The sequence below is a fragment of the Chelonoidis abingdonii genome, chromosome 14, assembly GCF_003597395.2.
Source record: "Chelonoidis abingdonii isolate Lonesome George chromosome 14, CheloAbing_2.0, whole genome shotgun sequence".
Lineage (NCBI taxonomy): Eukaryota > Metazoa > Chordata > Testudines > Testudinidae > Chelonoidis > Chelonoidis abingdonii.
In genome coordinates this window covers 33,902,428-33,914,538 of record NC_133782.1, presented here as the reverse complement: position 1 = coordinate 33,914,538, position 12,111 = coordinate 33,902,428, and the positions used below count along the sequence as shown (strand labels likewise).

Sequence of the window (12,111 nt, the reverse complement as noted above, 5' to 3'; positions counted from 1 at the left end):
ATGTCATTGAGGATCCAGCAGCACCCCAAATTAAAACTTCTTAAATGAAATACAGTATAGCCACCCCTTCCCTTCCCCCACCCTCTGCTGCCCCTAGTGCCCATTATAAAGTATAGCTGCCCTTTCCCCACCCTCACCCTCTGCTACCCACATAGTTAGCATATACATGTGTGAGTGCATTGTGTGTCTCTAGACATCTTTCATCCTACAATGAATGAATGCTCAGCATTCCAGCTGAGTCCATTTCACCTTCATCCTCTTACTGAGCACAAGCACCTGCCATTCTCTGAGGTTTAGGCAGCCATGAGTTCAAGTCTTCCACCAGCCCATTTGTACCCCCTGTAGAATCTGATATAAGCCCTAAAAAGACTGGGGCCCCAGGTTTTAAAAGGTCTCCTTATCTTCACTTTTCCCCAATGACTCTATGACTCTATAGGAGCTGTGGTTCTCAACCAGTGGTACGTGTAGCCTGGGAATACATAGAGGTCTTCCAGCTCATCTAGAGATTTGCCTAGTTTTACAACAGGCTACAGATAAAGCACTAGCAAAGTCCGTACAAACTAAAATTTCATACCTACAATGACATGTGTCTACTGCTCTATAGACTACACTGAAATGTAAGTACAATATTTATATTCCAATTGATTTATTTCATAATTATATGGTAAAAATGAGAAAGTCATCAATTTTTCAGTAGCAGTGCGCTGTGAGATTTTTGTATATTTATGTCTGATTTTGTGAGCAAATAATTTTAAGTGAGGTGAAACTTGGGGATAAGCAAGACAAATCAGACTCCTGAAAGAGGTATAATAGTCCGGAAAGATTGAGAGAGACAGTGTAAGAGCAGGACACGAAGCCCAATGAAGCTCAAGAAAACACAACTTCGGATGACACCAGGCTTTGCTTCAGGCCCTACCCAAGCCCATGTTATAGCTATTTTAATAAGTAGTGAAAGTAGGGCGGTACCCTCCAATACGCATTTCTGGCAAGAGATATTTAGCAGGTACGGGGTACCAGAAAGACCTGGGAGTAGCCAGCCCTCCGGATGGTGGCGCTGTGCTCTTCTCCTTAAAGGGGCATAATGAGGCTAAGGAGGGCATTTGTTCTTTATGTCTTTAATATTCTCCTCATTCTTTTAGTATTGGGAGCTAGACAACCAAAACACCCTCACTGAATGTTAGTAAAGGGACAACAGTCCCCGTACATGAAGACTCCAGATTTCCTTAAAGTCCTCAGTCCCTTGGTTAGAATGCTTCCATCAGTATATGTTCGAAGTCCAGAGGCCTGAGTAAGAAAGAGGCCGGACAGGAAAGACAAAAATGGAGAAGTTTCCAGGCAAGGGCATTTAGCTTCTCCCAAGAGCCATATGAAGGGAAATCTCTTCTCACTGTGAAAGATGGTGTTTGGAGCCACATGGGCAAGTTATATGTCCATCACCCCCAACCATATTCTAGTTTGAACATTCACAAAAAGTCCATTAACTATAGCCAAGTATTCTCCAGGGTCCATTGTGAGCTAAGTGTTTCTTAATGGGCCATTCAATTTGACTTGTCCCTTCATGTGGTGGCTAAAAACTTTGTGGATGTTACCAAAGGCACAAACATGTAGTAAGCATAGCTAATATTCCAAACCTCAGATACCAAGATGATACATGCATAGAAATAACATAATCATAAGTACTAACTATTTTGCATACATGACGTTTTCCAAAAGAGATTCTGAAAAAAATCACATCATATATGTGAGACTCTATGTGCCAGCACCATGCCCCACTGGAGTTCTGGTATCTGTTATGTAAGGACTGAGATAAAGCAGCAGAGGGTGGGGTGGGGATACGATAACTGTGGGTAGCAAAGGGTGGGGGTGGGGAAGGGTGACTATACTATATTATGGCCACTAGGAGGCAGCAGAGGGTGGGGTGGGGAAGGGACGGCTATACTGTATAATGGGCACTACATGCAGCAGAGGGTGAGGGGTTGGGAAGGGGCATCTACACAATATAATGAGCACGAAGGGTCAACTAGGGTTTCAGACCAGTGTTTTGTTTTCAGAAAACAAATCTCTAGATGAGCTGGAAGATCTCTGTGTATCCTCAGGCTACATGTACCCCTGGTTGAGAACCACGGCTCCTACAGAGTCATAAAGTCATTGGGGAAAAGTGGAGATCAGGAAACCTTTTAAAACCTGGGACCCCAGTTTTTTTAGGCTTATATCAGATTCTACAGGGGGTACAAATGGGCTGATGGAAGACTTGAACTCATGGCTGCTTAAACCTCAGAGAATGGCAGGCGATTTTGCTCAGTAAGAGGGTGAAGGTGAAATGGACTCAGCTGGAATGCTGAGCATTCATTCACTGTAGGATGAAAGACTTCTAGATACACACACACATAAGCACACACACACACATATATGATAACTGTGGGTAGCAGAGGGTGGGAAAGGGGCAGCTATACTTTATCAAGGGCATTGGGGCAGCAGAGGACGAGAAGGAGAGGGGGCGGCTATACTGTATAATGGGCACTAGGAGGCAGCAGAGGGTGGGAGTGGGGAAGGGGCGGCTATACTGTATAATGGGCACTACATGCAGCAGAAGGTGAGGAGTGGGGAAGTGGTGTCTACACAGTGTAATGAGCACAAAGGAACAACCAGGGTTTCAGACCAGTGTTTGATTTCCATTCTTATGATCTCTTGATCACACCTGATTGGGGAATTATGGACAGCAGTAACCATTTAAAAAGCTGATTTTAATTAAAATATTGTTTAAGTGATTAAGAGTTGATAAACTTGGAATTTAACATTTGAAGTAAAACTTGGAATAAAGAAGTGTAAGCCAAGTTTCGTGACGATTCAGGTCTGTCCCTTTTATTCTGGCCCTATATTCAGCCAGTATCCTTCAAAGAGCTAAGCAATAAGATTTCATTCGCAGCTGCTACATTATTGTCAGATTACTTTAAAAAAAAACCAAGAAACCTCCTTTTTTTAAAAAAAAAATGCCATTATGTGAGCCACAAATATTCAGAATTGGTCATTATGAAGAACAAAGCTTTGGTGACAAAAAATTATCCAAGAAGAGAAAGGGAGAAAAGGCCAAACTCTTCTAGCAATTCAGTAGCCGTTGGTGCTTGTTGTATACATTACCCATTTTTTGAAAATCCCAACCTGCAGGTGTAAAGCACGTTGTTCTACCTGCATTTTATCTGAGGAAAAGTTGGGTAACGTTTTCAAAAACATATAAGAGAACTTCAGAAGTGACTTAGAAGCCAAAGTCTTGTTGACTTTCAGTGAGATTTAGGCTGGTAAGCCTTGCTAACTAAGACATTTAGGCAGCAGAATAATTTCTTCAAAATCAGAATAACATTGACCCACGAAGCAGACATTTGTTTTAGGATGAAATGTTTTTTTCTCTCTGCAGGACTTTCCCTTTGAGAGTAGAAGTATTCTATGCATTGGATGAAATGGGCTGTAGCCCATGAAAGCTTATGCTCAAATAAATTTGTTAGTCTCTAAGGTGCCACAAATACTCCTGTTCTTTTTACTCTACCAATATTGTCTAGAAATCAACCAAATGCTAATTTCCCCTTGCCTGTTGTCTTCCCCACAGCAGACGTGCTTTCAGAGACTGCCTCTTTCCGCATAAGGATATATAATGATCCAAAAAAGACCTTCCCCATTTGACAGAGGGTATGAGGCACAGGATTATGTTACTATACATGGAACTGATCCCTGGTAGCTTTTCTAGGTTGTCATTCCAGTTACTGCGCTCGTGGAAGTAGGTGAATGCGGTGAGGAGAGAAAATGGACTGAATAACCTGAAATGCTGCATGAGGTGGTGACAGCAGAGATCCCAGCTGCTAACAACCCCACCTTTGAGGTAAATCAACATTTTCCTCCCTGCTCCTTGAATCTTGAGGAGTCTGAAGCAATATAGGTTTGCTAGGTTTCTAACCCCACTGGAATCCAAGGGGAACTGGGCACTGATCTCTTTTAAATCTCAACCCAAAGCAAAATGACTGAATTTGGAAAAGGAAAGGCCTGTCAGGTCATGTCTATCCTAGGTCCTTTCCTGACCCCCATCACCCTGGTATCTGGGCACCTCACTGCCTTTAATGTATCTACCCTTCCACCACCCCATGTGATGCTATGACCCCTGCTTTCAGGATGGGACCTGGTACACAGAAAGGCAGATTTATAAAGGTTTTTTGGCACCTCAAAATGCAAAACCCCCAGTGGGACTGGAAATGGATAGGCATTAGGTACAGTCCCTACGCAGGCACCTGGTTGTAAGGTACCTACTGGTATTTGGAAATCCGCTCTGAAAGTCACACAAAGGATTGGTGACAAAGCAGGGAAATGAAGGAACATCTGTGGAGTCCAAGGCCAGCTCTTCAAACACTGGAGCAGCCTTCGTTCTTCTCTAACCTGTGCTACATGCTACACACAAGAGTTTACTTTTCTTGGTGGCATTGGCCTGGTCAGGGTGCTGAGAGGTCAGCAAGGCGAGGTGGGTAAAGCACAGCTGGTAGCAGGTGCTGCACACAGTGCTCAGGGTGGAGACATTGGCTACAAGCAGGCTTGGCAGAATGACGTTTTATTTTTGTGTTTTGGACCACTAGTATTGATTTCTATTAAGGGTTTTTCCCCCAATTATTAACTAATTTAATGTTTACTGTTGTGGGAAAATTCAACAGGGGGGGGTTGGGGTAGCGTTGACAACAGGAGTGCAGGGGGAACTCCCAGCAGTGACAGGCGAGATACTGGTGGCTCCCTGCACTACCGAGGGGTCCAAGATGCCAGAACTCAGGAGGCAGGGAAGGCAGCTGCTCTGACCCTGCTGTTGAATGGCTCTGTCCATGGGTAGAAGCCGTTCAGCAATGGCAGGGCTCCCCCACAGCAAGGCTCTCCTCCTCCTCTGCCTCCTGACAGACCTTCTGGCGCTCTCACCTCTGGCAGCCTTCCCTGCACCTGGTGCCTGCAGGGATGGGTGTCCCTGGCCCCGCGGCCATGCATGGAATACTCAGCAGCTCTGCTGTCCCAGCCCCACTCGCTCACTCCCAAGACAACTTGGTGCAGAAGGCTCCATGCACGGCCACTGGGCCGGTGACACCATCTCTGCAGACACAAGGTGCGGGGAAGGCTGCACTAAAGCCGACTGTTGCTGATATTGTTTATTGTTGGTTTCAGGGTGTCAGCTGATATCGATGTTTATCAACATGTATCAATGGAAATCCAATCCAGCCAAGCTGAGCTATGAGTTTCAAAGAAGGGTAAAGGCATTAGCTGTCCAAATCCCATTGGAATTATAGGGTCCCATCCTTCAAGTCAGTGGAAATTTGATCTCTGACTTCAGTGGGAGAAGGCCCAGACAGAACAGAATTATTCCTAGGGTGTAAAAATAACCTTGTGCATAATTCTGTGCAGGATCAGGGCCTTACTGAGCAGTTAGTAAGGATTAGTAAATTGGTCTAATAAAGGATATGACCTCACCCACCTAGTCTCTCTAAGGATAAGCAATGACAAGAAAGACAGTCATGGCAGACTAGACAGCCACCAACAGAGAAGGAATTATTTATTTTAACCAAAGATAAAGAAGAGAATGTAGAGCTGATAAAAACTTCTGATTGACATTTTTGATAGAAAATATGTCAATCAAGATCAAAATCTTCCCTTGAATATCAATTTCTAGAAAATGTTGTTCAGGAAGTTATTGTATAGAGCTTTATGAAATAATATAAAATGAAATAAAATAATATAATTTAATAGAAATAAATTTAAATATCTATAAAATACAATGTAATATAGAATAAAAATAACCTAGATATACAATTAAAAATAGATAAATAAATTTTTAAATATTGAAATTTGGAATGGACACCAACATTTGAAATCACAGAATTAACGATGAAATGGAAGTTTGGGTTCTACGTCATTCTCAGAATATGAAAATAGCACGTTTCTTACAAATTTTAAAGTTTATACAGAATTTTTTCTTGCAAAAGAGAATCAATTTCTAGCTAACATGGTGGTTTCCAGCGGCAGTTGTTTTGTTTGTTTGATTGTTTGTTTTCAATGAAAATCATGTCTCTATATATAGAGTGTCTGACTGCAGGACAATGAAATCTTGGCCTAGAGAAGGAGATGCAATTGTCTGGTGATAAAAACACTCAGATGGTTCAGATAGAGTTACATGGCCCATTTTCACTGCAATTCACTTGAAATTGGCTGCTCACACACTGCAGATCCCACCCTTTGTTGCTTGGTTTGTTACTTTGTTGTGGCTTCCTCTAAAATATCAGATCTTGGCCTCTTTGGCCTACGGATCTCCAATCTAGAAAGGACACTGTTCTGCTTTGACACACTAGGTAGTGAAACATGCAACTATTTGAACCAACATGTTTCTGTGCTGTTGTACCTAACCCCCATCACAATAGTGAGTGTTTGCTGCCATCTGTCAAGTTATGAGATGTGTTTCCAGATAGACAGGGCCAGTCCTAGACCCCAGCACGCCAAGCGCGTGCTTGGGGTGGCAAGGCCCCAGGGGCGCTCTGCTGGTTGCCTGAAGGGTGGCAGGTGGCTCCGGTGGACCTCCCGCAGGCGTCCCTGTGGAGGGTCCGCTCGTCCCGCGGGTCCGGTGGAGCATCCGCAGGGATGCCTGCGGAACGTCCACCGGAGCTGCAGGACTGGCGAGCAGCAGAGTGCCCCCAGCGGCGTGCCGCTGTGCTTGGGGCAGTGAAATGGCTAGAACTGGCCCTGCAGATAGATTAATGTTTTGTTGAACCTGCGGTCTCCTCAAATATGTCCCAGGGATCATGAGATGGCATTTCCCTTCCACTGGCCTCCATTCTCCACTCACCCATTGTTCCACTACCCAGAAAAGGGAGAAAATGAAAACAGTGCTGACATTTTATTGAGTGAATGTTGCTTTTCATTTATATTGAAGTTAATTTTTTTCTTCTAGACAAACCCCATGACGAGTCCAGAACAGGGAAATCAAATGTCTAACACAGAATTTGTCCTCCTGGGATTCGGGAATCTTCCTGAACTGCAGCTCCTTCTCATCCTGCTGTTCTTAGTGACCTACATTGCGACCGTGACTGGGAACATCCTCATCATGGTGCTAGTTGTGGTTGATCAGCACCTTCGAACCCCCATGTACTTATTCCTGGGGAACTTGTCCTGCTTGGAAACCTGCTACACCTCCACGATCCTGCCCAGGATGCTGGCCAGTCTCCTGACTGGGGACAGGACCATTTCATTCAATGGGTGTGTCACACAATTTTATTTCTTTGCTTCTCTGCTTGGTACAGAATGCCTTCTCCTATTGGTGATCGGTATTTAGCAATATGTAATCCACTGCACTATGCAGCCCGTATGAGTGGCAGGGACTGCCTCCACCTTGCAGGTGGCTGTTGGATAGGTGGCTTCCTATGTTGTGGCATAAGAACATTATCAATATCTCAGTTATCATTTTGTGGCCCCAATGGTATTGACCATTTCTTTTGTGATCTCATCCCCCTTATAAAACTGTCCTGCAATGACCCTCACCTGATGGAAACATTGGCTTTCACACTCAGCTTGGTTTTCTTATTGGCCCCATTCCTCCTTATCTTGATGTCCTACATCTGCATCATCACCACCATCCTGAGAATCCCATCCACCACAGGGAGGCAAAAGGTCTTTTCCACTTGCTCCTCCCACCTCATTGTGATGAGCATTTATTATGGAACTCTGCTCATTATCTATATGTTCCCCACCACCAACATCCTAAGTGACTTCAAGAAAGTTCTGTCTGTCATCTACACAGTCCTGACTCCCCTGGTCAATCCCCTCATCTACAGCCTGAGAAACAAAGTGGTCCAGGAGGCCCTGAGGAAAGCTTGCAGAAAATTCATGTTTGGACCATGCTAACCGGTCAGTTTCCTTGGGTTAAAATCAGTGGTGCAAGTAGAAATCATTGCTTGCTGGTACTGCACTCATGGGAGGGACACAAGGGAACTGGGGGGAAACAAGACCTCCCCAAGTGACCTTCATGTGCCTCCTCCTGCCCTGCCCCCAGCCCAGTGCCCCCACTCTCTCCCCATCTCCTCCACCACCCCCTTACCTTTCAAAAATTTTCCAACTCCATCTGCTAAACAATTCCACTTCTAAAATGATGCTTTGGGCCCCTGGTGCCACCTGTACTTCCAGGTATCATTGAGGATCCAGCAGCACCCCAAATTAAAACTTCTTAAATGAAAGAAGAATAGGAAGGACAATCACCCCACTTTCCCTTAACACACTATCAATGCCTCCATTGTGTCCAAACTAACCTTCTGCCAGCTTCCCTCTATCTAGGTATTGCTCTCCGCCAGGCATAGGAAAGCGAAGATGCTGCATCATCTGGGTTTGATGGAAAAGAGGCTTAGAACTGTATGTGCTATTTACATCTTGATAGAAGTGCAACCCAAATGGTTTTATTATTTTCCCCAGCATGATATACTGGAGGGGCAACCAAAATCAGCCTGGCAGAACATGCATGAGAACTGTCGCTGGACAGATAAGCAATTGATCAAAATCACATTCTCTGATCTCTTAAGACCAATTCCTGTTCCCATTGAGATCAAAAGGAGTTTTGCTATTGAGTTCAATGGAAACAGGCTTTGACATTTGGAGAGGAAAGAAGAAAACCACTCAAACAAGGGCTATGTTGCTTATACTACAGGTATCAAAGGTTTCTGACTCACATGAGAAACTCAGCAGACATTTGATCTTTGTCCATTGCAGGAGAGAACTCAGCAACCAATGAGGCTAGAACAGTCTCTGTACCATATCTAACTCATAAGTACATCTGCAAAGGATCAAGGAAATATAAATGTAAGCAAGGGAATGGTCCCACTATTGTAGGGAACTTTCCTGGCTTCTGCACTGCCCTGGTGAAGTGGACTAGTGAAAGGATCTGAGTTCTCGCTTCCACTTCCTTTACCCAGAGGCTTCCCTGCCCTTGAGGACTTCCCTTTCACTCTTCTGTGTGGCAGAGGCCTCATAACCCCAAGGCTGGGCCCAGGATTCCTGGGGGACTCAACTCCCAGCCCTTCTGTGGTCACCTAGGACAGGGACTAGGGTGTCCCCACTCCGGGGTACTCTCTTTGCACTGCACACCTCCCCGACTCACTGATCATTACATACAATTTAAAGCAAATACAAGTTATTTAATCAACAATTAATTTAAAAAGGAATAAGGAAAAGTGGGAAAGGTTAAAGGAAAACACATCACCCTGCTCTGTGGCCAGGAACATTACAACCAATATCTCTGAAACATCAGGGCAGTTCATAGTCTGCTCCTTATATGTCCCAGGTCTCCTTCTCAGGTGCTGGCTGTGCTGCAGGGATGCTGTGAATTGGACACTTGCTCTGGTGGTGGCCAAACACCTCCAGGCTCTGAGTGACGGGACCCTTCTTCTCAGCATCAGCCCCCTGTCGGGATAAGATTCTCCTCCCAGTCTGGCCTGCAAGGATCCTTGGCTGGGGGTGTGTTTCTGTGCTGGGCCCTTTGCCCAGGGTCCCTCCCTTGGCTGGCCCCAGTCGCTCACCGCACCCGGATCCAGACTGCTCCAGTTCCAGCCCCAGCTCCATTGTTCTAGCTCTGGCTCCACTCGGCCTCAGCACTGATGCTGCTGCTCTGCCTCCAGCCCCTGGGCTGCTTCTTGGACCCCTCTGGCTCTGTGGCTGCAGCCCTGCTCCCAGCACAGTCGGCTCTGTGGGCTGCCTCTGTAACTCAGCTCCCAGCACTGACCTGCCTCCTGGGCTGCTTTTTTGGCCCCTCTGATTGGCATGGCTCTGCTCCCCAGCTCAGCTTGGACCCCTGCTCTCTCCTTAGCTCGGCCCCACTCTCTCTGACCCAGGCAATTCCAGCTCACACAGAGGATGGGACCCACCCTGGCCTCCTGACTCCCTGATTAACCTGCCTGCCCTGTCCATCAGGCTGACCTGGAGCATTGGCCTTTCCCTATTCTTTTAGTACTGGGAGCTAGCCAACCAAAACACCCCACTGAATTTTAGTAAAGGGACAACAGTCCACATACATGAAGGCTCCAGATTTCCTTAAAGTTCTCAGTCCCTTGGTTAGAATGCTCCCATCAGTATATGTTCAAAGTCTAGAGGCCTGAGAAAGAAACAGGCCAGAGCAAGAAAGAAGCAAAATGGAGATGTTTCTAGCCCAGGACCTTTTAGCTTCTGCCAAGTGCCAAGTAAAGGCAAATCTGTTCTCAATGTGAAAAATGGTGTTTGGAGTCACATCGGAAAGTTACATGTCCATCGCCCCTACCCATATTCTAGTTTGAACATTCAGAAGAAATCCATTAAGTGTAGACAGGTCTTTTCCAGGGTCCTTTGTGAGCTAAGGTTCCTTAATGGGCCATTCAGCTTAACTTTTCCCTTCATGAGATCACTAAATACCTTGTGGGCGTTACCGCAGGTGCAAACATGTAGTGAGCATAGTTAATATTCATAACTTCAGAAATAGCATAATCATAAGTACCAGTTATTTTGCACACATGACTATTCCCAAAAGAGATTCTCATAAATCACACCACATATCTGACCCCCTATGTGCCAGCACCATGCCCCACTGGAGTTTTGGTATCTGTTATGTAAAAACAGAGATGGAGCCAGTGACGTGACTCCGTTTAGCCTAAAAGGGCAAGGTTAATTTTCAGCTCCACAGGTGTGACTGCACCTTTAGTCAGTGAGAGCATACTGGCACGCATTTAGGTTAATGGGCTTCAGTGTTCCTTTGCAATTAACTTTTTAATGTTCATAAACCTGGTATGTGCTGAGATGGTTTAAAGCATAACACAGGTTTTTAGGTTTGAAAATCTGTGAACCTTTCCCTCTTTGAGATTTTATTATTATTATTATTATTATTTATTTTGTTGGTCATAATGTGGTAGAGTCTCCTCTCCACTCTCTGCTCATGAGGTTATGAATGTGTCTTGTAGCACTCTTCTGAACACCAGTTGGAAGGAATTTTTTTTCAGTAAGTGTGGACTGATTCTTCTCTCTTAGATGGGGTGTAATTTTTTCAGCTTTACACTGATTAACACGGAAAACAATTGAGTCTGTTAAATTTTCTTCAAATTTCATAGAAAATTAAGTTCAGCTCTATTTTCCAGTACAGTGATGAAATGGGTGTTTGTACATACAAATATCAACATGCTTAACTCCTCTCTTTCCCCCTTCCCAAATATGTAGTATTTTGGTCTGTTTATATGGAATATGGGAGTTGAGTGAGGAGCCATTTCAGTGTGTATGACTTTTTAAAAGATAAATTTTAAGTAGAAGAGTATCCTAAACTGTATTATGGTATTGTACCCAAACACTGCATTTCAATGGGAGATTCAACTTCCTTTATAGGAATAGAACAGACTCCTGAAACTCTTATCACAAAAGTGGTCCATAGACATGCAAATAGTCCCATAGTCTTCAATGGGATCAATCAAAAGATTAAGGGTTTACAGGATTAGGTTCCAAGTTTGTAAATTGTTCTGGATGAAACTGACAATGTCTGAGCTGTCAGATCAGAAGGAGCGTTATTCGAATAAAGGCAGGTAGATGTGTGATAAGTCTTAGGTTCATTGCTAAGATGAGGAACATATTTTCAGCAACGTCTTTGGCAGATTCCTGAGGCAGCTGGTTTAGGGCCATCAGTGTCTGGCATTATAATCTTCACTTATAGTTCTCTCACCCACAAAGCTGGAAAACAAGGCATTTGTTTTCTTTGCTATGCTGCCCCAGTTCCAATTAAAAAAAAATGCATGTTAGACTAGTTTAGCTGCAAAGAAGAATTATATGTTTACACTGGGGACAACACCTGATTCCTGTCAGGCTGCAGAACTGGGCTGACATAAGAATCCAAACATCCTTTGCGCAGTGCAAGCTGAGGCATTCCTCAAATGATTGGGACTTAATGTGATGCAGTATGAATGTCATTTATAATTCAGACAAATGGGGAGAAAAAGAATAAAAAACACTGTTAAAACACCTTTTGGTTCCCCACACCAGCCCTCTCCTCTTATGGACTCCTGACCAACTTAACAGCACAATACATATGCAAACAAACTTAAACAATGCCTTTCT

General features: G+C 44.4%; 1 protein-coding gene across 1 annotated transcript; it reads left to right on the top strand.

Moving 5' to 3' along the window:
• Window positions 1–6,964: 6,964 nt before the first annotated feature.
• On the top strand, window positions 6,965–7,905 carry LOC116836511 (olfactory receptor 5AP2-like). The gene is given in 2 exon segments (XM_032800158.1): window positions 6,965–7,319; window positions 7,322–7,905. Coding segments are annotated over 2 exon segments (939 nt in total).
• Window positions 7,906–12,111: the final 4,206 nt, after the last annotated feature.